Source organism: Solenopsis invicta, chromosome 15, assembly GCF_016802725.1.
Source record: "Solenopsis invicta isolate M01_SB chromosome 15, UNIL_Sinv_3.0, whole genome shotgun sequence".
NCBI classification, from domain to species: Eukaryota; Metazoa; Arthropoda; class Insecta; order Hymenoptera; family Formicidae; genus Solenopsis; species Solenopsis invicta.
This window is the reverse complement of record NC_052678.1, coordinates 4,839,314-4,865,665: the sequence shown is the minus strand read 5'-3', so window position 1 is coordinate 4,865,665 and position 26,352 is coordinate 4,839,314. Positions and strand designations below refer to the sequence as shown.

Below are 26,352 nucleotides of genomic sequence, written 5' to 3'. Positions count from 1 at the left end.
GTATCAAGATACAAATTAAAGCAAACATGGAAATGTATACATCAAATAATTATTGAAGATATATGAAATAATAAAAACTTGTATAACAATTTCGAAATAATCTCAGTTTAGTGTAAAGGCTCGTCCAGATAGAGAAAGAAATAGCGGAACGATAACGGAAAGGAGGCATAGTGGAAAGTTAGCCAGTCAAAGTAATTCCGTTCCGATTTTCCACACTCGGGATCTACATAGCAATTATTGTGCACACGCGTGTATCAATTCCGTTACGAAAAATAATTACCATGTGGATCTCGAGTGTGGAAAATTGGAACGGAATTACTTTGATTGGCTAACTTCCCACTATGCCTCCTTTCCGTTATCATTCCATTCCGCTATTTCTTTCTCCATCTGGACGAGCCCTAAGAGTTAAGCTGTGGTGTAACGATAGTATACAATTCTGTTATTGCGACTGAATTTTGCCAATCGAGATAAGCTCCAACAGAACATTTTTATAGTAATTAGACGGATATGAGAATACGGATTACCTCGGGAAGGCTGACGCTATCGGTTGTTCTACTGTTGTACGGAGATCTTGTGGCGGGAAACGAGGGAATATGTAAGACAAAGCTGAGTCATGACGTTTATTTCCCTTTAAACAATCTTTCGTGCCCAGAAGATGTCTCGGATAACAAATCATTCATCATCGAGCGATACAGACCAGCGAAAAAATCTTGCACATCAAACTTCGACACACCAGGTATCTCATCTCTCGTTTTGCATTGTTAATTACAATTATAATGTCGCGGACAAAATTTTATTTGCGTAAAGAGGATATTTTACACGCAATCTATTAATCTTGATGTTTTATTAATCGATCAATAATATCAATATTTTCTACTATAAGATGTATGTACGCTTTATTGGATTTTTGCAGATATATTAAAGTGTATTTAATCTTTTCATGATCATACATATACGCACGCACACACACATACACACACACACACACACACACACACAAAATCTTGATGAGCGATACTCCTTGCGATCCTAAAACACGAGAAAATCTGACGTCCGATTTTTTTTATAACATTGATGAAGTATTGAAGATGTTTCTTGTGTCATCGACTGGAAATTGGTAAACCACGTTGTAATAATTTGAAGAAATATTTTTGCATGGTTTTCTTGTGATTTTATCATGATTTTGTTGTTATGGTTTTCTTATAGTTTCTTCAGACTCATAATTTTTAAATGGTTTCCTTATGACTTCATCATGAGAATAGCAAGTATCAGCTATAAACGCTCTACATCCTCCGCTCTACATCCTATACCATCCTGGGCTTCTTTTTCGAGGTTCAAAAAAGATCATTGCGTGATTTTCGCGTATCCATCGCATTGAAGACAACTTACCATGGGCGCCGCAATTCCTGATTACGGCTCTGATAGTTTCCGTTGGTCTCCACTGGTCTCCAGGCTCATAATGCGCAGTCGGCGTCAAGCGACGCCAAGCGACGGATGGTGGTGTGTGTCACCGACGAGCGGTGCGGATCACCCCGGGAGTTCTGTCAGCCAGTGCGCTTGTGAGAGAGAGATAGAAAGAGTAAGATGTTCGACGGCAAGAAGACGACAATCAGATGCTGGTTTGTGTGGTGCTGCGTTTTCCTGACGTACCACGTGGTCAGCGAGGCACCAGCAACCGGTGTTAACGGTATGACGCGTCGCCCTTTCGGAGCAGAACGGATGAATCCGTGTCGGCATATCATGACGAAGATCGATACAGAGAGAGAAAAAGAAAGAGAGAGAGGGAATCGTCTACGGCAAGCCATTCAATTTTTTTGTTTAAAATAAAAGTTTGAAGCGAAAAGCTTCTTCCAATGTTTTTATTTGGATTGAATATAGATTTCAGATAGGTATAAACCATTAGGTCTGTTCTAAGTTGCTCATATTACATTTTCTGCACTCGAGATACGTCTGGATCTTTCGAAGGTAAATAGAAGGAAGGAAAAGATAGAAATGCAATTGAGAAAATCAGAATTATTTCACAGTTCTTTAAGGGGATACTGACGACGTTAGTTTTACCGATGAAATATTGACCTGTGTGTGCGTGCGATATTGATATAGTAAACGTTACCTGCATCTCTACAAACCAGGGTTGAGCCTTTGCATATAAAATTTAATATATATTACGTGTATATAATGTAAATATTTTACATGGCATCCATGTAAACAATAATCAATGGATAGATGATTGAGAGTTTATTAGAAATAGTAAAAATATATTCTATTTTTTTTTATTTTAATATTAGAAAAGAAAAAGGTATTATGGTTACTGCGGACATTACAGCTACCTCTATTAGATGATGAATTCTAATTGTTATAAGGTATTTTTACTTTTAAGAAAATACCTTCGCAACTTTTTGATGGTACATTTTAGCACTTAATTACATAAACTCCATCATTGTTTTTAAACTTGAGATTATATTATCACTCGAATACACACTCTTTTTGTTATTAACTTTTTTGGTTATACACATTTAGAGTTATATTAGAGATATCACGTTTTATTTTTGTTTAATATTAAACAAGAATAAAATAATATCTCTAATGTCTGAACGCAAAAAAATTCTAAATAGTGGAAAATTAAAAATATATGCAAATATTAAACAAAAAGTTTTATAGGACAAAGCTAGGTCTTGATGCTAATATTTATTGATTTTGTATACATTAAGTTCACAAAACTGCGTCGAATAATCTTTCGGTCTTAAGACACACACAAGAAATATTAGGACCAAGATCTAGTTTTGATTTAAAAGGTTTTTTGTTTAATATTTGTTTAATATTGTTTTCACATATGGGTTGATGTTTTCTATTTAATATGATTTAAAAATATAATTTTGTAACAAAATATTTTTAAACTAAATGCATTTTAAAAATTTATTTTTGGGCTAGCCATATTACCATCACTTTTACTCTTCCACTGATTATTCAGACTTACATTTTTATAAATTATTTTATAAATCACATTCTAAATAAAAAATATTTTATTACTCTGGAATCTGTTAAACAATACGAATATAATTGATCAAGTTTTAATATAAAATATTGATTAATAAAATTATTTAATAAAATAAAAATGGTGGAGGGGGTGCCACATATATTATACCTTTTTTCTCTATATATTTTCATTTTATCCAAATTGGATATATATCAACAATTTTATAACTTATTTACTTTTTCTATATTGAATTATGAAATTTTTAATAATTTACATTATTTGTATTTTCTACAGAAAAAGATTTATGTAAACATAACGTGAATAATATAAATGCTACAAACTGTTACATCAATAACGCACGCACATGTGCACAAATTTTCTAAGTGTTCTCTTATACCACAATTCCTAATGTATTTCTAAAAACACAACATTGTTCTTTCATTCCAATGAAAGAGTATGCTTATTTTACAGTCTAAAACTTTTATGATCAGCAAATATTGTCATAAGTCAACCATAGAAGTCGATAACAAAATTATAATTTAAAATTATAATTAAAAAATATTTTTTTATTTTTTATATATGAAATTCTTGATTCCACTCTGTGTTATTGACTATAATTATGAAAAAGAATTTATAATTCTGTGAAATCAATAAAAAAACTTACTATGAATAAAAAATATCGTGTTTAATCGATAAAACGGACCTGTCGCCAGCATCTCCTTAATAAGAGATATTGAATTGTCAATGAAAAATTAATGAGAGAGCTTCCTTCGATATTGTTCGGTTTATATTTAAACCTCAGATGATTGTAAACTATTAAATTTGCCCCGGTCACTTACACTATACTTATTGTATTCAAAATGCGACAGTCTATTTCCAGATATTTTGAAAAAAAAAAACAGAAGAAAGAGAAAGATGAAAGTGTAATTTTGAGAAAATCAGATTGCTTGCATGCAGTTATATACATGGATGCAACATGGATGAAAAATAATTTTATAGCTTTTTTGTAGAATATATTAATTTATTAATGAAAAAAATGTATAGATTTGTGATGGCTTCTGCCTTCCAGGAAAGTACTATATTGGAATCGCTTACAATGGTATTGAAAATAGAATTTCAATATCAAAGAAGTGTTTCATTGTTTCTTTCATGCCTTTTTCTTCGTATTTTCTTTATTTTTCTAGAACTAATGTTTTCCATTGCTTCCGTACGGTTGCATAACATAAATAAAAATAATTTTATAACCCTTTAGTAAAATATGAAATTATTATAAATTTATTAAATAATAAAAAAATGTATGAAGGTACTTGTCAAAAATGTATTAAATTAGAATTGTTATTAAAATTATTAATTAAAATTGTTTACAATGATATACAGTAATGTACAGTGAAAACAAAGTTAAGCTTCACTGTCAAAGAACTCTCACAAGTTCTTTTGCTCTCTCTTCTTTCTTTGTATTTTTTCTTACTCTTCCAAAACCGGTGCTTCAAACGCCCACGCGTTGATTCACGATGAAAATCCCCGTTTTAGGGAGCCTTACCTTGGTCACGATCGTATTTCTTTAATGATAGTATGTTATATCAACCTTCCTGAGAAATCGATTGATTTACAGAGAGTAATATATAATTATTTATTTTATGGAAGGGAAAAAGCAGAGAAAAAAATGATTAACGTTTATTGACCGCAGTTTGGTCAACGGCGAGTTTCCTGCTCCTCGAGGCAATGCGTGTCTGACATAATTTACTTTTTCCGCAAGGTATACTTTACACAGCTCGTTACCTACAATAGCATCAGTTCATTCAAAGTGTTAAGAATTGCATAATAATCTTAGAGAACTTTACAGATTTTTAACCTTTCTTCCCCCCTCTCTTTCTCTTATTGAATAAAAATTGTCAATTTTTTTATTGAGGAAACTTTATAATAAACTTCGTTCCTGATTAAAATCGAATTTTTGGAACTATTTTTCGCAAAATAAATGTTGGTTTAAAGTACAGTAAAGTTGAGGTCATAGAGGCTATCTGTGGGCATATTGCAAGTAGAATTCTCAACGCATAATCTCAAGTAGAATTCTCGTTGCGTAATCAATTTTTAATTAGTAACTTGGACGATTATAACACTGCCCTTTGGTTTTATTACAACAGTGTAAACAATATGACGCCTATTATAATAAAACAAAGTGCGGCATCTATCTAATTCATGCGCGGAGATGTAATTTATCGTCAAGTCTTAATAAGGAGTGGTATAATGAATACGTGACGTAATCATTTCGTTTATGGAATGTGAACCAATTTAATTCGTCTTCGTTCTTTCGAGTCAGCTTGTAACCAGATCGAGTACATGGTCCTTATCATTCCATTTCCGGCGTTGCTCATCACACGAGGCAAAGATACTCTAAATCTTAAAATTTCGTAATAGAACGTTTTACAATTCGCCAATATAATTCGTATTGATTGTTCCTCCTAACTGATATAACAATTAGTAAATCAGCATTTTATCATTAACATTGTACGCATGTTTGGTTTTACAATCTTCTTGTAAGTTGTTCCAAAGAGAAAATTATTTTAACGGAAAATATTCGTTTTCTTCTTTTATAGAAATTTAATACTGCAGTATTAAATTGGCCAGTGATTAATTACTTATTTAATACTTTTGAGCATTAAAAACACTTTTTAACAACAGTACTTTTAATACTCAAAATAAATAACAATCACTGGTTAATTGAATTTCCAGTATTTACTTCCAGTAAATAAGAATTCTTTCAATCGCTCTCCAAATGTCTTGAAGGATCGCCTTTCCTCAAATTCCTCTTCAGGGGTTCAGCGTGTTCCGTTCTAATAATATCTCATGTTGCTTGCGTAAGTATATCGACAGCTCAGTAATACAAGCGCTGGAGAGACGTGTTCTCTTTCTCTCAGCGCGGCCGGCGTACGTGCCACGGCTCTCGTGGGCGCTACTTCTCGGCGTGACATCACGAGTTCGGTGTAATGCAAACGAGTTCACCAGCTGAGTAACAATGACGGAATCGATGTAACATCGCCCCGATGCACGAATACGATACATCCTCAAGCAACAATCTCTTTTTGATTTCAATCTACTCAATCTTCTGCCCTGTATAATTTCGACAGTTCATCGTTCAACAATTTATACCTTTCAAACAAAATTTATAATCTTTAAAGACAACAAATTTTTTTAAGGACATGACAGCTATTTTGGTTACATTTTCGATTGTTATACCTCTTTCCATCACGTGGCTGATTGTAATAATTAAAATCGCACATATTTGTACGACATGTATTTTTTAGATGTCTTGGTATTTACTGTCGCTTCCAATGAGACGGATGGCTTTCGAAGGTACTTGAGATCCACCGATGTCTACGGATTTCGTGATAAATTAAACATCCTTGGCCTGGGCGAACCCTGGAAAGGCGGTAATGTTGTGAAATATGCCGGCGGTGGATACAAAATTAATCTCCTCAGGAAAGCCTTGAAGGATCATCAGAACGATGAAACGAAGATCATCTTGTTCACTGATAGGTAGGTGCATCCTTACGCCGCGAAAGAGACATTTTATAACGTTTCATTTATTATTTTGTAGCATATATATTTTCTGTTTCTAGTTACGACGTTATATTTCTCGGTGATCTGTCTTCTATTGTCGAGCGGTTCCTGGCTACCAACGCTCGAGTCTTATTCTCTGCGGAGGCATATTGTTGGCCGGACAAATCCCTGGCGGCTCAGTATCCGCCCGTATCGAGGGGCAAACGATACCTGAACTCCGGTAGTTTCATCGGTTACGCGTCTGACGTGTACAAGATCCTGGACACTGCACCTATCAAGAACGAGGACGACGATCAGTTGTTCTACACAACTGTGTATCTGAACGAGGAGCTCAGGATACGGCATAAGATCAAGCTGGATCACAAATCCGAGATATTTCAGAATCTCTTTGGTGCAGTAGGTAAGGACAAACGGAATCTGCAACGAGAAGTATTGACGCTTAACAGTTGTACTTTAATTATCATCATTGTCTCTTACAGCCGACGTGGAGCTCAGGTTCAAGGGGGAGGAAGCTTATCTCCAGAATATCGTCTATAACACAGTTCCCCTGGTACTTCACGGTAACGGGTATAGTAAGCTGGTCTTAAATTCTTTGGGCAATTATCTGGCCCGCGCCTGGACGCCGGACGAGGGATGTCTGGCGTGCTGGGACCGAACTATCGAGCTTGACAAGACCAAGCCGGAAACATATCCAGTCATCTTAATAGCCGTCTTCATCGAGCGTCCCACGCCATTCCTGGAAGAATTCTTCCGAGATATCTATCACCAATTCTATCCCAAGACGAAGCTACATCTGTTTGTTCACAACAACGTGCCCTATCATGAGGATGTGGTGGGCGACTTCTTCGAGAAGGTCGGCCAGGAATACCTAAGCGCGAAACAGATATTGCCGAGCGACAGTGTCAGCGAGGTTGACGCGAGAAGGTTGGCAATGTAAGTACACCTTGTAACTCTCCGGGAATATATTTAAAAGGCTCGAGGCGTACGCTATTTAATGTTAGAGCGAGTGAAGGTACGCGTGACATTTAAAGGAGTACTAAAGAACGATCTGTGTTTCACAGGGAGCATTGCTTGTTGAAGGAGTGTTCCGGGTATTTGTCGATCGACTCGGTCGCGCATCTGACTAACGAGTTTACATTGAAGTTGCTAGTAGAGCAGCAGAGAGGGATTATCGCACCCCTACTCATACGACCGTTCAAAGCGTGGAGCAACTTCTGGGGCGCCATAACGGATGATGGATTTTATGCGCGAAGCTTTGACTACATGGAGATAATTAAGAACGAACGCAGGTAAAGAGCGAATATACAAATGTCAAATCTTTATATTTTTTCCCTTGAACGGACTACAATCGTAGAATGTGTCAATCGCTTGAAAAAAAAAGAAGAGAAGAAGCGTAGATTATTATTCTGGATAGATGTCGATTTCAACGCTGCACAAGAACAATCTCTCGCATTCCAGACTAAGACAAGTCAGTTTCCTTCCAACGAGTTGTACAATGACAATACATATCGTCGTTTTCGTGGCATCTACCGTTTTTTAGAGTCTAACATAAAAAGCTTACGTATTGCCTGGGCTTTATATGTTTTTTTTTAAATCTAATTGTTTGTTTCTCTCTCGTACGCACGCATTAATCGAAAGCGATGGAGAAGTCAGTCTTGAAAGACCTTCGATCGATGCTATACATATTGTCCGCCGTGCATTCGTAGACTCCCGCGTCCATCTGGGTAGCTGGGTCGATCTCGATCTTCGATTTTACTTTGTCAGGACCGACCTGCCACTCGTGTATCTGTAGAGAATGAAATATTGTTAGGAGCGATAAAATATCAATCTTGACGATTCCTCAGTTAAATAATTTTACAATGTCGTTTTCAGATATAGAATATATTCACTGACATGTAGATAGTGATGCGTATAAATCTCGGCACCATCTTTGAACCATGTAATATGCGGGCGTGGATTGCCGCGGGCAACGCAGAGAAAAGCTATTTTGTGTCCCAGGACGTATTCCAGATCGAAATGCGACGCTAACAGTATCTTGGCTCCCTAAAAGGAACACACGCCGGTGACGATTTTAGATTAAATTACAGCATCTTTTTCATTGGAATCATATATATAGAAGTGAAAGAAATTCTTCTTATGTCTATTTCTATCAATCTTCACTATAACTTACCCTTTATTTTTTTCTAATTCTTAGAACAGAAAATAATAAAAAGTAAGTGTTAAATCGAGATTAATTAGTAGACATATCCTTACTCTTCATCTTTTTCTTTAATTCTTAGAATTCTAAGAATTAAAAACAGATAAAAAGTAAGCTAAACCGAGATCAAAGTTAATCTATTAATAGAAATTGATAGAATTTACTTTTTATTTTTTTCTAATTCTTAGACCTAGAAAGAAAATAAAAAGTGTTAAGGCAAATAGATTAAAGTTAATCTACATTGATAGAAACGGGTATTAGGCAATCTTTCTACGTACGTTGTTATTGTTGTAATACTGATCGCTCTCCGTATCACGGTACTTCCCGGTAATGGGCAATCCGATCTGCACGCGGGACTTGCTCCTGCTCCTTCCTCGTCCTCTCCGACCAAGTGTCTCTTGACAATTGAGCAATAATATACCCAGCAGGATTAACAACAACAGCATGGAGCGTGACATGATAATCTGATAAAAGTGGAATTGAATGGCACGTTAACACATAATGTCTCACACGATCTTCAAACTTGCAGATTCGGTATCCGTTTCCACTTGACTTTGGATTGGGACGATCGAAATTAACGCTACAGTAACGCGAAGAATCGAGATCAAGTTTCATTATTACGGAGATTATATGGAAACGCACGCAGTGTGAATGTTGAAATTGTGCGGCTGATGCTAGTATTTGTCAATGCAAAGATACGTTGGAGGATACTCACTGTACGTTGCGGCGTTCGTCGATCACACGGAACTCCGATGTAACTGACTGTCACCTACTCATTACTCCCCTAGTATCCTCTCGTATCTATTACAGACTTATATGCAGATAATGTATGTCGGGCTATATGCACAGCGGTTATTCCTTTGCACCACATGATCACCATCAATTCCTATCAAATCTACAGACCGCTTATCCATTAGTTTAACCGTTTGTTCATTTTTTCCGGATGGTTCAGGATATCCGGTACAATTGCAGGTCACCTTTAAATTTAAGTTGCTCAAAGCGTCTCCTTAATTAAAATTTTAAAACAATGCGTTATTCAAGAATTAAAAGCCATGAAACGGAAGCTGTATAGTTAGAAGGGAAATAACTGTAACTCTTCATGCAAATTGTTTATTTCACACTGTGTGCTACAGATTGTCGCATTGGCGACGCAGCCAAGCATGCCCTTCCATGCCTTCGCGCGCAGCGCGTTGCAATTGCCTTGTTAAATTCACAGTGATGGATCATTTTCGATATGTTCCTCTCGCGTCACATATCCCCTTATAACAGTTAATCGCGCTTTAACGAATTGGGGGAACCGCCGGATTTGTATTCATATCTTCTCGCATATCCCATTGACGAAAGAAGTCTGTTTTACTCGCATTAGAAGGAAAAAAGACAGATTATTACGATCCTAATTTTTATGTCGCTGAACCACGTACAAAGTGGTTGGACTGATTTCTTAAATGTATCACGTCCTGTCTCGCTTATTAATTTATATTAGAGCTCTATCGAGTAACTAACTGTCTCCGCTTATCAGGTAAAAATCTATTATGTAGCAAATCATCAATAACAAATGTCTATATCTATTCTTTACACAGGATATTATTCATTTTCTAATACTAATCGGCGATCGCGCGGAGGCTACCGTCGGAGAAGACGTTTAATACGAGATCATGACGTAGTCCGTTCTGAAACCCCGACGATCGACAGCGTACTGATTGTCCGCCTGGCACTCGTAATATCCGGCGTCCTTCTGCGTCGCAGGGTCGATCTCCATTTTCGACTTTATCGTGTCGTTACCAACGGGCCACTCGTGCACCTGGCGAATTCAAATGATTTCCCGATTTTTGCTCGATCGTCCGAGAGACATTTTTAACAGTGGACTTCTTTTAGGGAGACCGAGTCCCCCTTCTTTGGATTAGCCTACCTGGAAAAATTTGTGATGGTACAGCTCGATCCCGTCCTTCAGCCAAGTGATCTCCGGTCGCGGGATACCGATCGCCATGCAGAAGAACGTGATCTTTCTGCCCAGCATGTAATCCAATTCAAAGTGAGACGCCTTCACGATCTTGGCACCCTGCGAAAGACCCCACGACAAAATTGATATCACTAGATCGCACGCACAGAGACACACAAGATGCCACATCCTCATTCAACTCACATCCTTGTTTTCGTAATAGTGCGTACTGGCGGGATTTCGATTGGGTATCAGGATATGCACCCGCGAGCCGAACACTCTTCCTCGGCCGCGACCTCTCCCTCTACCACCGCCGCCCTTCGCCGCCTCTGTGCTTATCATTAGGACCGCTAATAGAAGCAAATAGAGCAGCCGGCATCTCGTCATTTGATCTATAACCAGAGAAACTTGGACGACTGGAGAGCGACCGACAACGCGCGCGGACTTCGTCGCGGGCACTTTATATACCTTATCGCGAACTCATTTATCACTGTTATATAGTATTGCCCACTACTCTTTTTATATGCATATATATTACGTTATACTATTATATTGTATCGATTCGCGACCGTGAGAAGTTCGATGATGAGATCAATGAGCTGCGGGTATCGCGGGTGATAACATATCAATCTATACAATGTAATCGCGCGCGATGCAATTCATTTGACGTGCACAAGCGTTTCGTTATCCTTACCGGAAGATACGAGGGACTTGGTCTGCGACACGAGCGTATTACGGAGACCGGATCCGCCAGGTCCTACCACCTAAAATACGAATGAAACCACGAGGCGACGCGCGATGGACACGCGCAGTCACACGCTGTGGTGCGACAGAGTTATGAATCTCAATTGGATAATTATGCATAACTCATTGCCAAGTATGTTCAACGGCCAATCGCGGCTACCATTGGGATCACCTTACAAAACACTTAAGCGACGACCTCCGGAAAACAATGTTGTGACTGTGCCCAATCGTGGGGCAAACAAAGTGTTCTTTTGCTAGTTGCGCTCGTTGCGCACACCTTCGTCGATGCGCTCTTTCGACAGCAATTCGCTGAATCACTCGCTGATGTCTGTTTCAGGGGACTGTGGAACGTGCCATTCGTCAGTAACTGCTACTTGATCAACGCGACGATCATAGCGAGCAAGGTGACCCGGCCAACCTATGAGCATGGCGACCTGGACACGGAGATGGCATTTGCCCACGGAAACCGGCAGCGTGGTCTGTTCATGTACGTCAGCAACCGGCTCGAGTTCGGCCACCTGGTCGATCCTGATACCTATAACATTCAACTCACCTATCCGGACATGTATCAAATCATAGACAACAAATTGGACTGGGAAAGAAGGTACATCCATCCAAATTACAGCGAGAACTTCAATCCCGACAAGAAACCGATACAGGTAAAGATTAGTTTGATAGATGGAGGATCTCATCTTCTCTGAATCGTCATTTCTATTAACTTCCGTTCAACTTCATTTCTTGCAGCCGTGCCCAGATGTCTATTGGTTTCCCATTGTTAATCTCAGGTTCACCAAGGAGCTCGTAGGAATCGTGGAGACCTACGGACAATGGTCGGACGGAACTAATCAGGTGATTTGATATTTTCCGCGAGTCTTTTATTATCTATTATAGTTTAGTAACGTTATTGGAATTTCTATATTGTACGATAACTTTCTCGGCAGGATCCACGATTGTCGGGTGGCTACGAAAACGTACCCACCCGCGACATTCACATGAATCAAGTTCAGTACGAACAACAGTGGTTGTACTTCTTGAAAGAATTCGTTAGGCCATTGCAAGAGCTCGTCTTCACCGGTTACTTTCATGATGTAAGATTCATTTTGTGTTCACTGATCTTTTTAGGATTCTCGACTGGACACCGGATACGAAGCGGTACCGACCCGTGATATTCACATGACTCAAGTCGGTCTCCACGACGCCTGGTTAAAGTTTCTAAAAGATTATGTCAATCCATTGCAAGAGCATGTCTTTACAGGATACAACGATTACGTAAGATTTTGAAATTGGGTATATGGAAAGGGTTTTAATGCGCACAGATCTCGCAATTGGTATGCGCACTCACTAAACGCACAAAATTTAATTACATAGGTTGTACCGCTTCGTGAGAAAGTGAGATCTGGGATCTCTGCATTGCACGTAGTTTTTTGAATTAAAGGACAATCATTATTTAAAGCAATCATCAAAGCTTACCCAAGTTACACACGATATCAACTTGATTGAAATTTGACAAAAATTGTCGCCAAATCTCGGTTAAATTAGCATCATTTTGATCGTATCGTGATTACTTGGGTACGTTTAGTCGCTATAGATCATTTTAACTTGGAACTCTATGTTAATTTTACACCTCTCGTCGGCAGCCACCACGATCCCTTATGAATTTCGTCGTAAGGTATCGTCCGGACGAGCAACCATCCCTGAGGCCGCATCACGACTCCTCTACCTACACCATTAATATCGCCCTGAATCAAGCGGGAGTGGATTACGAAGGTGGTGGATGCAGGTTCATCCGATACAACTGCTCAGTCACCGATACGAAGCCAGGTTGGATGCTGATGCACCCTGGAAGACTGACACACTATCACGAGGGACTGCGAGTGACCGCGGGCACGCGTTACATTATGATCTCTTTCGTAGATCCGTGATAGAATCTCCTACTGTAAATTTCTGTAAATTATCGGACTGCGACTGTATTAAAAATGTACTGCCACCGTATGACAAAGAATATCAAAAGGAAAAGGTAGCACGCGGTATCAAAGAAAAATATAATCTTACATTTCGACGTGTTCATTGTTGTCGACTAGAAACGTCAATTGCCACTGATGGACTGAATAGTGCATTTAACAGAGAAATGTAAAAACTGCTTAATCAATGTATTATTTTTGTACTCCGATGTATAAGTGCACACCTCGTGTTTCTCATAATTAAAAATATTGCCAATTTATAAGAGATGACAAAACTGGAATATATATCTATATATTGCGCAATATTCGTTGATATCTAAATTCACAAATTCTTTCAAAATATACATGAACAGATTAATTATAAAATTTATAATAATAAATGTTACTAAATATGAGTTATCCGCATTAATCTTGTCTCGCTCTTTATGATTTTTTTAGGTACAGCCGAAAGGAAAAAGGTTTCAAATCTCTTCAAGTTCAATATTTTTGTTTTCGATTTTCTATCGTATATCCATATAATTTTTCAGTATGTTACAATATTAGGAACATTAACAGGATAAATAATTAAAAGTAATGTCACCGAATGGCAAATTTTCAAAAATCGATTTTAATTACATCCCTGCACATTTATATTTACAGAGTAAAAAACGTACCTCTGTCAGAGAATTAAGCGCGACGCGTACATGTTACTTGTGCAAAACTAACATAATTAAAGCCATGTTATTTTCACTATGGAGTAAGTACTCATTTTGAATTGGACCTGTTAAACACGAGTTTCAACGCTTGATTCTTTTATCTGTTCACTATATTGCTGTCTTATCTCATTAAATTGTCTGGAATAAATCTATTCCATCAAAGTTAATTTTAAAGCACTCTTGGCTTTTAACCACTTTTCATTCATTTAGCGCCACTTATGTATAAGTGTATGTGTAGGTGTGAGGGTGTGGTGTATGCATCAATTCTGTGGAATGCTACGCGATTCAAAATAATTGCAGAATGCAGCATAAATAAGAAACAAAGTTGAACGTAACGAGTTTATGCAAAATATGTTTCAGCCGAATTCTCTCAGTTGAATCTTCTGGCCGCCTTAGACATTTGGTAATCACGAACGCTATAAATTCAAACTCACAATAACGTTTAATTTAACTAAGTCTTATTTACAGTTTTTTGTTCGATTCATAGAAAAAAATGGGTATATATATTTTATTTATCTCAGAAACCAGCTCGTTTCAATTCGTTCAACTGATGCGCCAGTTTCTCTTCCTTAGTTCGCCTAGCTTGACCCAGCTTCCGGCACTCAATGTACGTACTGAGAAAGCGCTCGACGTCGATCTTCCGGTTGAGAAAATCTTCAGCGATTTTTTCGCTCTCTTCGTGGCTTTCGTCCGCTGCTTGCCTTAAACATTCTTTTATGTGATCCGGCGTGAAGACCTCTGACAATTTGTTGTATCGTTGTATAAGATGATCGTATCTGGCCTTCAGCGCCGCCACCGTTTTCACCTTGTCCGCTACATCAGCTTGCAGCTGCTTCAATTCGGGTTCTTTGGCTGCATTAGCTTCTGCGGGAAAATATGAATTTATTAATAAGCAATCAAACCAGATTGTTAACAGATACGCTGAAAAAGATCGATTTGTGCCGGCACATCTATTAATATTCTAGTTTTATTGCCTATTAATAAGCTCATGTCTACAATTATAAATCTTGAATTGATTAAATAGATCTCACAAATCAGCGTCAATAACTGTATTATAAACTTTCAACTCCGAGGATTAATATTTCACTAGCAAAGATATTTTTGTTCCTACCGGCAGTTTTTTCAACCCAGTCCATAGTATCTTCGATCGCCATATTTATATCTTTAATTTGGGAATGTTTCTCCAGAAAGTCGTCCAGCTTGTCGTCATCCTCGCTGAGCCTCTTCAATTCCTCGTTTGTTAAATTATTTAATTCGGGAAATATTATACTCTGCGGCGCCTTTGCCTGCGACTGATTCGGCAACGGCTGTTGGTAGTTCGCGTTCGCGTAATGTGAATTTAGGTAAGTGCTGTGCTGATCCGAGGTATTGTACAGCGCGGACGTAGAATTTTGAAGTGCACTACTGCTCGAACTTGGAATATACGAGTGATGCGACGTGCTGCCGAATGACTTCGAGGTCGAGACGTACGTGTGACCAGAATTTGTATAATTATAATTATAAATGCATGTATTCGCGTTAGAGGACGACAGATGCGGATATTGCGTGTTGTAATACGAATTGAACGACGTCGATGGGATTTCGACGGGATACTGCTGAAGCGAATAAGACGGCGAGTTTCTTCCCTGCAAATCTGTAATTACAAGTAAAATAAAAATGTTTTATTATATTGGCACACGATGGAATAAATAAAATAGATATATATATATATATATATATATATATATACCTGAGAGAGGCTTAGTAGAGCCAGGCGAAATATCCTCTAAAAATTGTGGTGGATTCTTGCTGAATTCTCTGATAATAACTTGGACAACCCGACCGAGATCACTATGTACTGAAAACTAGTGTAACAGAAAAAGATTTATTATCTTGTACTTGCAAAATACATGAAAATAAATAAAATATAAAAAATATATATTTTTTAATTTTAATACGAATTATTTGGAAAGTAAGGTCCAAAAACAAATATGGAAATAACTACGGAAAACAAATATGGAAAAAACTATATAGAAATGGAACCTTACTTTCCGAATAACTCTCATACATACTGTATAATGCATATTTTTACATATTTTACAAGTACTTAATAAAAATTTCTCTGCTTACATTGAGTAGTCCTGGTGCACTGGTAATTTCACTATGTTCGTTGCACCAGGGATGACTTATCGGTGGGGAAACTCTAAGTACTGGTTTCTCCAGTGGGAAATTTGGCGACAGGGAAACCATAATAGCCATTCGTCTTTCCCCAGCTTGAAATTCCACCTGATAGTCCACATTTTCTCTGAGCTCTATTACACTGCAAAACATTTATTGCGTTACACACATTAGCAGACACACCTGCGACCAGCAGAGCCTAAGAGAACAACTGTGACCTTGAGCCAGCATTAAACTCAATTATGTTGCTAGCTCAAGCGTCTCTCTGATATATACATTAAAAAAACGCGCGACGTTCGCGCAATTCGGGACAATGACGCGGACGCGGGAGAAAAAATCTCAGAGACGATCACCAACGTCACGAATCACGGGACAAACCCACGATTGTCTCGACGTTGTTGGAACAGCGACACTACGAGAACAAGCGTGACGGGTAGTCCGATTGTTTTCGTGATGTGGGCGGCCATTCGCGACGGGTCGACGTCGAACGTATTATCGGCAGTTACGTATTATCGCGGATGCGACTGAATGCGACTCAAGTGAGGTTAACGAGAGAGGTTACGACGTCGACGTCGGGGAAAGCTTTTCCTCCTCCTCCCCTCCTCCTCCTCCACCGACGACGGGAGTCTTTTGCCCTTACTTGTCGTTAAAGATTTTCAGAGTGTCGATTTGCCGTTTGCGTTTGACCGCGACATTCTCGGTTTGCCCACGGAATATTCGCGATATCATTTAAGTGCCTGGATTTCTGATAGATCTCTCATCCGCTTGATCGTCGTCCCTGTCAACGCGACCATCCAGCAGAACAGCTGTTTTAACCTCGTTGCACTTCGCGCAGAAGGACAGAAGGGAATACGGATACGGAGCTCACTTCGGCTCGGTTACTAGTTGCGCTTGTCAAACGGCGCCACTGTCGTCTTCCTCGCGCCAGAGACGGAGACAAAATGAGAGAGAAAGAGAGAAAGAAGAGAATGAGAAACGCTAAAGAGAGAAGTACAGAAAGAGAGAAAAAGAGAGTGAGAATTAGAAAAAGAGAGAGAAAGAAGTCGGAAAGAGACATAGAATCACAAAGCTCCCCTCCCCCCAATTTAAAGGTTGCACGCGACGCCTCTATGATTATGATGCATCCACACTGAACTACGTAGCATATTCCTGAATCTTCCGTAGATAAGGCCGATCTCATCATTAGTTTGAAGAATATAGTTTTTTTTGTTCATTTTTTGCAAGTTATAATTTCTTTATGCAAGACATAATATTTTTAATTATTAATTAAATAATTTTTTAATCAAAATAATTAAAGAAAATTAATTTTGAACAGAGTTGGGTATAACGATAACTAATTAAAAAGTTAAAAGTTAAATGTTAAAATTTAATAATTTTTAACTTGAATTTTTAATAATTTAATTTTTAATTTTAACTTGTTATTCTTCTGAAATAGATAAACTTTAATTTATCAACTTTGTTCTTAAAAAATGGGGCCTTAATTTGCTTGATACGTCACCTTTGATCCTGAAGTTTGTCTGAAGTTTCGCGTTTGTCATCGCGGACGAAAGCGAAGCGAGAGTGACGGAACGAGACAGATCTTTTGATAGTCGTCGGCACGAGAAAAACCGGCGGGATTTATGAGCGAGCAGGATTCGTTCTATAGTTAGATGTAAGTGCCTTCTCGAGACCGAGCAGCTTACAATCAGCTTACATCTTTGTTTTCCCCAGAAATTCCCCCGCGGCACGCCGAAAATAAACGCGGAACCGGCGTGACTCTGGGAACGTCTCCTTTGACGCGAAACTGGAGTGCTATGAATGCTTAGAAATCGCATCATGTCCCTTGTGCAGATAGACGGTAGTTTGGGTGAGGGTGTAAGTACAACGTGAGAAACAAACCTCGAAATATTGTCATTTTCCTTCAAATTAAATATTATATTATACGTTATACAAATATATTGGGTTATACTTTCAGTATAATAATAAACATGTTTATAAAAGAATGAGCTACGTTCCAAAATATTTTATTATTTACATATGTTACATATTATTTATACATATCTCTTGTTTGATGTTTAATATGACATTGTTTTCTGAAACATTTTCTATGAATTTAATTTTTGTGGTTATAAACATGTCACATCTGTCAATGTTGACAGCTGTATTCCACACACACACACACACACACACACAACCTTTTTGGAGCTGATGATCTCCAGTTGGATCTGCCATCAATAATAAATCTTGAATTATTGTTATTAAAATAAACTCAATATTTTTCTTTTTTTTATACGAGTTATATCTTTTTAGTTACTTGAAATTAATTACCATTTTTTAGTCAATATAAATCAAATAGATCTCATAAATCTCATAAATGTCAGTAACTGTTATAAATTTTGATGACAGCTCCAAAGAATTAAAGAAAATCTTAATATCTATAATGCAAAATATTTAACTTTGATTCTTCTTTCAGGGTGGACAAGTATTGAGAATTGCTCTCAGCCTGAGCACGCTCTATGGCATCCCTATCGAAATCGAGAATATACGTGCTGGAAGGCCGAAGCCTGGTCTCGCGGTGCAACATTTGAAGGGTAATGCAAAAGCAGAAAATTTCTATGGTTTTTTTTGTCAACACTGATTGTCAACACTTGTCAACACACTATAAGATACAGAAGAAAATTTAGCTCTGTTTTGCTGCAGGTGTGGAACTTGTCAAAGAGATGTGCAATGCCCAAGTCAGAGGTGGATACATAGGATCGACGCGTTTGGAATTTCGTCCTGGTCCGTTAAACAAGACCAAGAGAACATTCGTGGCAGACACACAAACCGCTGGATGCATCTGCTTGCTGGCGCAAGTGGCTCTGCCATGCGCCCTTTTTTTTCCATGTAATGATACAATCACGCTCATCCTGAAGGGTGGCACAAACGTTCCCATGGGTCCGCATATAGAATATCTGACAGAGGTGTTCAAGCCAATGCTGAATAAATTTGGAGCAGACTTTGATTTCGTGGTCGTGAAGAGGTATATGCACTCAATTTATTGTATCTCATTTTAAATTTACTCTCTTGTTTCACTTATACTAAAATTAATGACAAATGAAGGGGATATTATCCAAAAGGTGGAGGCGAGGTGCATTTACGGATAAAACCGGTCAGTAGCTTAAATGCGGTTACTTTAAACGATTCAGGCATTCCTCGTGGAATAACAGGATGGTCTTATGTGGCTGGATCAGTTCATATAAACGTATGTCACTTGGATTGATTCTACAAATAAATTCTAGTAAAATGTGAATTAAATGTATTGCATATTTTATAGGAGGCGCACACGATGGCCAGCGATGCTAAAACAATTTTGACAAATAAATTAATAAAAAGCAACATTCGAGTGCCACCGATTACAATCGAAGCTTATAGAGAAGACAGAGCAATGGCTGTTGGAAATGGTTCTGGTATTAAGTAAGAAACTATTGTATTAGAGTACTTTATCAGATAAAAAAATTGACAATAATGTAAATATAAATGAATATTAGTATAGTGTGTAATACCAGTACGGGATGCGTTTTTGGAGGCTCCGGCTTGGGTTCCGGACGTCATGAGGGTCCGCCGCCAGGTGATACAGCTGCTAATGAAATTTTAAAACCGCTCTTAGTAGGGGCGTGTGTTGACGAACACACACAGGACCAGGTAAGCATGTGGTGAGCTGGAAGCGGTATCTCAACTTTTAGATTAATGCGTCATTTGTTACAGATGATAATTTTAATGGCACTAGCAAAAGGTACTTCGCAGATCAAAGTCGGAGACAAGAAACTCACTTGTCATACAGAGACTGCTATGCAGATTGCTGAGATAATGCTAGGTAAACGCGGACTTCGTTTCAATTTGTCGAGAAGCGCCGAAGACGGGGATAACTCGTCCTACGTCTTGGAGTGCCAGGGATGTGGACTAATTAACGACAATCTGGTTAAACAATGATCATATGATGCTTTATAACTTATCGTTGCACACGTGATTAACAATCTCGGTGTATCATGTCGATCAATTACAGCTTTCGCGTTCACCGCGTTACAAATAAATTGCAACATCGATATTAACAGTCACACATACTTTCATAAACTTTCAATAATATTTCTACAATTTTATAAGAATGTTGAAGTCGTTTAAGTAATACAGTTCATTAACAAGCATCATCATTATATATACAATGTGCTATGGTTTTTATGTGCTAAATTATGATTGTTTAATGTACTGTAATCTTAAAATTAACGCAATCAAGCAGAAAGTTTTAAATCTCTAAACATGTGAATACAGATTTGTGCCTCACACATATAGAAACACCCTTGTTTGTTACATATACACATATGGGATAATGTAACACATATGAAAGTGCATTCTGATTGAAATGAGCCATTTATACACACAATATCTGTAATTCACCATTTTAGAGAAATGTAAGGCAACAAGATTATTCTTGTTTCGATCTGAAAAACGGTTCGATCGCCCGAAGAAATTCCTTCTCAAAGATCTGACATGAGAAACGATTTACAGATGATCTGAAAAAGGAAATTAATATATAATGGAATCCTTATCTTACAATATGAATTAAATAATTATAATTTTTTATAATTATTAGTTAATAATTAAATCATAATTATAAAATGCTCTGCATTAATACCTAGCAGCAACTCTAATATCATGTCGTTCCTGTGGATGCATTTGTATGATGGAAGCCAATATTTTAGCATATTCTATTTCGCTTTCTGCTAGAAAACCAGTTACACTACCCGCTCGTGTTTCTATGATATCTGCCCTAAAGTCATAAAAGATTTTTTACGATAAATATTTTAATTTTAAAAACTGTTTACGAGAGTGAGCTAGTATACATACTTTGGCCCACCGGAAGCATGAGCCACCATAATTAATCCTGCAGCCATGCATTCCACAATGCCGATTCCAAAATGTTCATTCCACATCGTATGTAGACCGATCGTTCCTTTTTGCATCTCAGACACGAGCTCGGAGTATGGTACATTCAATTTGAACTCAACGTTATTATCTAATGCCAGGTATTTAGCCAAATCTTGCATATCCTTAACTCGTCTTTCATCTTCGGCGTCTCGACAAGAGCCGATGCAAACTAACTTGACCTAATAGCACCAATTAAATCAAGTTTAAGATACATTTCCGTGCTATTAAGAAACCGCTAGCTCACCTTTTCCCAGACTTCATCCTTAAGAATAGATCTTAGCTCGAACATCGCCCGTAGCATGAGCGGATGATTCTTCTCCGGTCTGAATTGCGCGATCGCCACTATGCGTATGTTATCATCCTTTTCCTCGTCGTTGAGAAACGGCAATTCTGTCAAGTGCTCCACACTACACGGGGGATACACTCGATGTGTTTTCATTGGACATTTCCAGATAGTATTGATGTGATCCTCGGTCCATGAGGAGTTTACAAGCACGATTTCGGCACAACTACCAACCAACCCGTACAACTGAAATGTTCTATCGTGAAATAAGACTTATTTCTCTTTTCCTGATCAGATTTGCAGCTTTATACTTACACGTGCGAATAATTTGTAGTAAAGAAATTTTGCTCCGGAAAGCAACGGATTTCTGGCGATGATAATACGATTATTGAAGCCGATGCGTCTCCTGTAAACGTACTTCAACATATCGGTTGAAATAGTGGGATAGTGCGTGTACGATCCGACTCGGCAACCACCGATATATTTGAATAAAGGATAGGTGAACGCGTAACCCATTGTGTCGATGTATATATCTGCGATTTGTATAAATATTGTATAATTAAGTGTTGTTTGTATTTTTGTGTATTTATTTAATAGAAACTATGAAATAGCACCAACGCATCTATTACGTCACCTGGTGTAAGATTGTTTAATGCCTCGATACCCAAACAGATGGATCCCAGACTTTGCCCCAAAAGCGTGAAATAAGGATATGTGGAGGCTTCCACCCATTTTCGTCCATGCAAATAAATAAATTCGATATTGGGCCGCAACTTTACGTTAAACGTCTTTTCGGTTCTGCTGAGAATTTTTTCAGGATCCGCATCAAGATCACCAGTATATATAGCTATATGTACATCAGGATATCTGAAAGCATTTAATATAAAATGTGAATTAGAGAAAGATGTATTTGAAAATTGTAAGATTTTATTATTAGACGCCATAAAATGTTGGCGCATACTTGTTTTGTATGGCCTGAACAGCAGCCCAAAGCACTCTCTCGCCTCCTCCACCTGCATTGCAATATGGATGAAAGATCCCAACAACCGTTCCAGTCTGTTGTCTCTCCTCACGTTTCTTCGAGTAAAACTTTCTCCATTTTATTAATAGAATTGGCAAAAGAACGAGTATACAGAGTGCATTACACACTGCTATTAGTAACAGCATGTTTATGAATAAGATTATGGGTGTCCTACAAAAACAAGTTGATTTCAATGGATACATCTATTGATAAGCTTTATTATAAAGACACAATTTCTTAATTAATGCTATGGAATATCACTAAAGAAAGCTCTTACAAATATCATCTAAAGATAATTACATAAAAAATTACATAGCAGTATAAATGTTGCATTCTACATTTCAAATAATTTTTTGTAAGATACAAGACAAAAATTCAATTATTCTAAGGTAGCAATGAAAAAAAAATTAAAAAATTTCACAAAATCGCAAAAAGGGAAATTAATAATAATCAAATCAACATTATAGAACATTGCCTCAATGTTTTAATAAATGTAATGTAAAGCTAATTAAATCGACTGAGCACAAAATTCTCCAGGTCGAATACTCTCACGAGATAATCATTCTAATCATTATTCTAATGAAAAGGCAACGAGGTGGAAAACAAATAGTCACAAAAAAAGGAAAAAAAGGTTGTTAAAGCTAAAAAAACTCAATTTACAGTTACACACCATGCAGGAGATCGCACTAACGAGCTGCTAACGAGCAGTATCCCTTACATTAAGAAGTAAAAAATCATGTTTGCGGCCACTCGCGGATCTGCACGTGGAACCCGCCGAGCTTGCCGACGTGTAACTTCTTGACAGCTCTCGAGCGGATGATATCTCGCGAGCGAAAATAAGTCACGCATGAAAAACTAACCTCACTCGCTGTCGCGTGCTGTCGCGCCAGAATATAACTTTTTCTTTCTCCCTCCAACTGTACAATATACGTCGATAAATACGATTTCTACATATCAACAAAAGTCTGAATAAAGAAGTGCATTGCCAGAGAGGAATCTGAGAGCGGCCACGGCGGCCTTTTTCCTATAACGCTTCGAAACTCCCGTACACTAGTGACGCACATCTATTCTGGTCAGAATGGGAACTACGTGTCACATCCATTTTGCAACCCGCTGTTAAAAACAGTGTGGATGTTAGCACGGACAACAACCCACATCTATCTCTCGAGAAATGGATGTAGGTTGTTGCCCGTGCTAATATCCATTTTGCTGCAAATAAAATCTGACGCGTATCGCGTATGTTCCATCCAGAACAGGGGTCGAGAATGTGCACAAATGATTAATTACGTCTACTTTCGCGTAATTTTTTATTTATTATAGTCTGAATTATTTACATTAACATTGATATTAATACATATCAATACGTACAGGGTTGGGCAGAAAAACCTGACACATTTTAAAAAATCGTTATTCCCCTCCAAGTGAAAAGAGGGCGCTGTAACTCCGGGAGCGAAAAATAGATGGTTGAAGGTTTATGTTTACATATCAGTACAGTTCCAGTATGGAGAAGTGGCCGCCGCAACAACGCGTGTTCGTTTGCGAGCGTTTTTTCATAACTCAGTCCTACGTTCAAGCAATTCGCGATTTTCGTATTGAATATTCTCTTCGTCCACGAGATCCGGTTCCCTCTCGTAATTCTGTGAATCTGTGGGTCAAAAACTTCCGACAAACAGCCACAGCCACGAAACAAAAGCCTCCAGGGCAACCAAGAACGGTAAGAACCCCTGAAAATGAGATACGCGTTTGCACCTCTTTGCAACGAAGTCTACGCCGTTCTGCCGGTAAACATGCTCAAGCTCTCGGAATGTCTCGTCGATCGTTTAGCAGAATGTTGAAAGCGATGAATTTTCATCCCTACAAAATTCTCATAACCCAGGAATTGAAATATACCGACTATGCAGCTCGATTAAGATTCGCAGAAAAAATGAAGGAGTTGTTGGACAACGAAGAAATTGACCGTAAGTTTCGTAAGCGACTTCTTTTTGTGGGGCTATTTGAAGCAACGTGTCTACGCTAACAAACCTCGAACCTTGGACCAGCTGAGAGCCAATATTCGGAGAGAAATTGCAGAAATAAAGCCAGCGATGTTGAAAAAAGTGTATGATAATTTCGAAAAACGCCTCGAAAATTGTATTGCTTGTAACGGCCATCATTTAGCCGATATAATTTTTGGTAAATAAACAAAAAAAACCTTCAAGTGTCTAGTTTATTCTCCCGGAGTTTCAACCTCTTCCGATTAATAGCGGCCGCGCAAGTGGTTATTAAAATGTGTCAGGTTCCTCTGCCCAACCCTGTATATGCCCATATTTTGCACAATCATACTTTTACTTAAAAAAGATGTTTAATAGTAACAGAGAGAATTTGGTTCTTTAATAAAGAAACATTCATTTTACGCAGTACTTAAAAAATAATTGTAATTAACATCGCATCATATGATGAAAAAGAAATAAATGTCTTTCCACGAATAAATATACCATCTTTTTATTTTTACATAATTCTTTATTATTTAAATGTCTTCAAATTGTGCTTTTGAAAAAATTAGCTTTTTTAATTTTATAAAATCTTGACGCAACTCTCTCTCTCTCTCTCTCTCACTCTTTCTCTCTTTCTCTCTTTCCCTTTTAACGTGATTGTCCTTTAATTGTTTAGACCTTCAGTTAGAGAGAGAAAGCATCGCGGTGATAGACATGGAGCAAGCGGCGATGTTATCTCTATGGATATCCTCCTCTTCACTTCCCTCTCGACCCTTCACGTTTTCCGTGCTACGTTTAGGTAAAATTCAGAAAAAGGATTTCGGACGATTTCTGCGCAGGGACGTAGAGAGACTAGAAAGCGCCCACTCTTTTTTTATTATGTTACAATGGCATATACGAGGTGTGTTCAAAAAGTATCGCGAATTTTGTGTTTTTTCAAAAATTATTTATTTATTCATGAATATCTATTTTGTCCCCTTCAAAGTAATCCCCATGAGATATTATACACTTGTGCCAACGGTTTTTCCAATCTTCGAAGCACTTCAAAAAATCATTTTTTTTTATCTTGTTCAGCTCCTCCTTCGATGCCGTCTTTATCTCGTCAAGCGTAGCGTAACGTCGTCCTTTCATGGGCCTCTTCAGTTTAGGGAACAAGAAAAAGTCACAGGGGGCCAGATCTGGGGAATACGGTGGCTGCGGCATCATTAGTGTGTTGTTTTTGGCCAAAAAGTCGCGCACAAGCAACGATGTGTGAGCAGGGGCGTTATCGTGGTGCAAAAGCCAATTTTTGTTCTTCCACAAATCCGGGCGTTTCTGGCGGATTGCTTCGCGCAAATTGCGCATAACTTTCAGGTAATATTCCTTATTGACCGTTCTACCCTGTGGCAAGAACTCATGATGCACCACGCCCCTGCAATTGAAGAAAACTGTCAGCAAAACTTTCACATTCGACCGAACTTGGCGCGCTTTTTTCGGTCTTGGTTCGTGCGGCAGCTTCCATTGAGATGATTGAGCTTTGGTTTCCACGTCATAACCATAAACCCACGATTCGTCACCAGTTATGACCCTCTGGAGCAAATTTGGGTCGTCGCGGACAGAGTCCAACATCTCATTAGCAATGTTCATGCGATGCTGTTTTTGGTCGCAATTGAGCAATTTTGGTACGAATTTCGCGGCGACCCGTCTCATGCCCAAATCATTGATAAAAATCGAATGGCACGAGCCAATCGATATGTTTAGGTCCTCAGCAACTTCTCTAACGGTGATTCGACGATTGGCCAATACCATTTTCTCCACTTCATTAATTTTTTCGTCTGTTGTTGAAGTGCTCGGGCGTCCGGCACGCTCTTCGTCGTTCACATCTTCTCGGCCTTCTGAGAACATTTTGTACCACCGATAAACGTTG

At 38.2% G+C, this 26,352-nt stretch overlaps 6 protein-coding genes across 12 annotated transcripts; 2 read left to right on the top strand and 4 right to left on the bottom strand.

Moving 5' to 3' along the window:
- The first annotated feature begins 374 nt into the window (after positions 1–374).
- LOC105201584 (procollagen-lysine,2-oxoglutarate 5-dioxygenase) lies at positions 375–13,768 on the top strand. Of its 3 annotated transcripts, none has more exons than XM_039458140.1 (9): positions 375–736; positions 6,277–6,508; positions 6,592–6,932; positions 7,012–7,465; positions 7,594–7,821; positions 11,750–12,071; positions 12,157–12,261; positions 12,535–12,681; positions 13,050–13,768. In XM_039458140.1, exons 1-9 carry the CDS (start codon positions 508–510, stop codon positions 13,332–13,334), a joined length of 2,343 nt encoding a protein of 780 aa, XP_039314074.1. In that variant the 5' UTR covers positions 375–507; the 3' UTR covers positions 13,335–13,768. The 3 variants fall into 3 exon arrangements, with proteins under 3 accessions (XP_039314074.1, XP_039314073.1, XP_011167945.1); XM_039458139.1 differs by lacking the exon at positions 12,535–12,681 and adding an exon at positions 12,354–12,500 and having other exon boundaries at positions 396–736; XM_011169643.3 differs by lacking the exons at positions 375–736; positions 12,535–12,681 and adding exons at positions 1,443–1,687; positions 12,354–12,500.
- On the bottom strand, positions 7,836–9,672 carry LOC105201583 (immunoglobulin domain-containing protein oig-4). Of its 2 annotated transcripts, XM_011169642.3 has the most exons (4): positions 9,445–9,672; positions 9,008–9,193; positions 8,426–8,575; positions 8,115–8,318 (listed from the first exon to the last, which is right to left on the bottom strand). In XM_011169642.3, exons 2-4 carry the CDS (start codon positions 9,185–9,187, stop codon positions 8,160–8,162), a joined length of 489 nt encoding a protein of 162 aa, XP_011167944.1. In that variant the 5' UTR covers positions 9,188–9,193; positions 9,445–9,672; the 3' UTR covers positions 8,115–8,159. The 2 variants fall into 2 exon arrangements, with proteins under 2 accessions (XP_039314078.1, XP_011167944.1); XM_039458144.1 differs by lacking the exon at positions 9,445–9,672 and having other exon boundaries at positions 7,836–8,318; positions 9,008–9,212.
- LOC105201582 (immunoglobulin domain-containing protein oig-4) lies at positions 10,242–11,607 on the bottom strand. The gene is made up of 4 exons (XM_011169639.3): positions 11,363–11,607; positions 10,873–11,060; positions 10,639–10,788; positions 10,242–10,530 (listed from the first exon to the last, which is right to left on the bottom strand). Exons 2-4 carry the CDS (start codon positions 11,053–11,055, stop codon positions 10,372–10,374), a joined length of 492 nt encoding a protein of 163 aa, XP_011167941.1. The 5' UTR covers positions 11,056–11,060; positions 11,363–11,607; the 3' UTR covers positions 10,242–10,371.
- Positions 13,769–13,959: 191 nt separating the features above from the next.
- LOC105201587 (vacuolar protein sorting-associated protein 37A) lies at positions 13,960–17,150 on the bottom strand. Of its 2 annotated transcripts, none has more exons than XM_039458141.1 (5): positions 16,866–17,150; positions 16,178–16,367; positions 15,798–15,912; positions 15,180–15,701; positions 13,960–14,932 (listed from the first exon to the last, which is right to left on the bottom strand). In XM_039458141.1, exons 1-5 carry the CDS (start codon positions 16,952–16,954, stop codon positions 14,586–14,588), a joined length of 1,263 nt encoding a protein of 420 aa, XP_039314075.1. In that variant the 5' UTR covers positions 16,955–17,150; the 3' UTR covers positions 13,960–14,585. The 2 variants fall into 2 exon arrangements, with proteins under 2 accessions (XP_039314075.1, XP_039314076.1); XM_039458142.1 differs by lacking the exon at positions 16,866–17,150 and adding an exon at positions 16,579–16,833.
- A 562-nt stretch (positions 17,151–17,712) lies between these two features.
- On the top strand, positions 17,713–20,860 carry LOC105201586 (RNA 3'-terminal phosphate cyclase). Its single transcript, XM_011169647.3, has 8 exons — positions 17,713–17,876; positions 17,936–18,079; positions 18,678–18,795; positions 18,905–19,226; positions 19,307–19,448; positions 19,521–19,660; positions 19,735–19,888; positions 19,952–20,860. Exons 2-8 carry the CDS (start codon positions 18,023–18,025, stop codon positions 20,174–20,176), a joined length of 1,158 nt encoding a protein of 385 aa, XP_011167949.1. The 5' UTR covers positions 17,713–17,876; positions 17,936–18,022; the 3' UTR covers positions 20,177–20,860.
- LOC105201585 (GDP-Man:Man(3)GlcNAc(2)-PP-Dol alpha-1,2-mannosyltransferase) lies at positions 20,166–23,496 on the bottom strand. Of its 3 annotated transcripts, none has more exons than XM_039458138.1 (8): positions 23,334–23,496; positions 22,414–22,644; positions 22,087–22,319; positions 21,768–21,985; positions 21,414–21,698; positions 21,089–21,348; positions 20,877–21,011; positions 20,166–20,754 (listed from the first exon to the last, which is right to left on the bottom strand). In XM_039458138.1, the coding sequence occupies exons 2-8, from the start codon at positions 22,617–22,619 to the stop codon at positions 20,667–20,669; spliced, it is 1,425 nt and encodes a 474-aa protein (XP_039314072.1). In that variant the 5' UTR covers positions 22,620–22,644; positions 23,334–23,496; the 3' UTR covers positions 20,166–20,666. The 3 variants fall into 3 exon arrangements, with proteins under 3 accessions (XP_039314072.1, XP_011167947.1, XP_011167948.1); XM_011169645.3 differs by having other exon boundaries at positions 23,192–23,408; XM_011169646.3 differs by having other exon boundaries at positions 23,144–23,352.
- Positions 23,497–26,352: the final 2,856 nt, after the last annotated feature.

Bases quoted from the DNA above. Each gene is read 5' to 3' on its own strand.
- LOC105201584 (XM_039458140.1), top strand. From the start codon at position 508: ATGAGAATACGGATTACCTCGGGAAGGCTGACGCTATCGGTTGTTCTA. The intron at 6,509-6,591 runs GTAGGTGCATCC...TTCTGTTTCTAG, and splicing joins ATCATCTTGTTCACTGATAG to TTACGACGTTATATTTCTCG. The intron at 12,682-13,049 runs GTAAGATTTTGA...TCTCGTCGGCAG, and splicing joins TTACAGGATACAACGATTAC to CCACCACGATCCCTTATGAA.
- LOC105201583 (XM_011169642.3), bottom strand. From the start codon at position 9,187: ATGTCACGCTCCATGCTGTTGTTGTTAATCCTGCTGGGTATATTATTG. The intron at 8,576-9,007 runs GTACGTAGAAAG...TGTTCCTTTTAG, and splicing joins AGTATTACAACAATAACAAC to GGAGCCAAGATACTGTTAGC. The intron at 8,319-8,425 runs GTCAGTGAATAT...CATTCTCTACAG, and splicing joins ATACGCATCACTATCTACAT to ATACACGAGTGGCAGGTCGG.
- LOC105201582 (XM_011169639.3), bottom strand. From the start codon at position 11,055: ATGACGAGATGCCGGCTGCTCTATTTGCTTCTATTAGCGGTCCTAATG. The intron at 10,789-10,872 runs GTGAGTTGAATG...GGTCTTTCGCAG, and splicing joins ACTATTACGAAAACAAGGAT to GGTGCCAAGATCGTGAAGGC. The intron at 10,531-10,638 runs GTAGGCTAATCC...TGAATTCGCCAG, and splicing joins ACCATCACAAATTTTTCCAG to GTGCACGAGTGGCCCGTTGG.
- LOC105201587 (XM_039458141.1), bottom strand. From the start codon at position 16,954: ATGATATCGCGAATATTCCGTGGGCAAACCGAGAATGTCGCGGTCAAA. The intron at 16,368-16,865 runs GTAAGGGCAAAA...AATGTTTTGCAG, and splicing joins CTGAAAATCTTTAACGACAA to TGTAATAGAGCTCAGAGAAA. The intron at 15,913-16,177 runs GTAAGCAGAGAA...CTGTTACACTAG, and splicing joins GTGCACCAGGACTACTCAAT to TTTTCAGTACATAGTGATCT.
- LOC105201586 (XM_011169647.3), top strand. From the start codon at position 18,023: ATGCTTAGAAATCGCATCATGTCCCTTGTGCAGATAGACGGTAGTTTG. The intron at 18,080-18,677 runs GTAAGTACAACG...TTCTTCTTTCAG, and splicing joins ACGGTAGTTTGGGTGAGGGT to GGTGGACAAGTATTGAGAAT. The intron at 19,889-19,951 runs GTAAGCATGTGG...CATTTGTTACAG, and splicing joins ACGAACACACACAGGACCAG to ATGATAATTTTAATGGCACT.
- LOC105201585 (XM_011169645.3), bottom strand. From the start codon at position 23,322: ATGCGTGACTTATTTTCGCTCGCGAGATATCATCCGCTCGAGAGCTGT. The intron at 21,699-21,767 runs GTAAGTATAAAG...AGAACATTTCAG, and splicing joins ACTACAAATTATTCGCACGT to TTGTACGGGTTGGTTGGTAG. The intron at 20,755-20,876 runs GTATTAATGCAG...TTCCTTTTTCAG, and splicing joins GATATTAGAGTTGCTGCTAG to ATCATCTGTAAATCGTTTCT.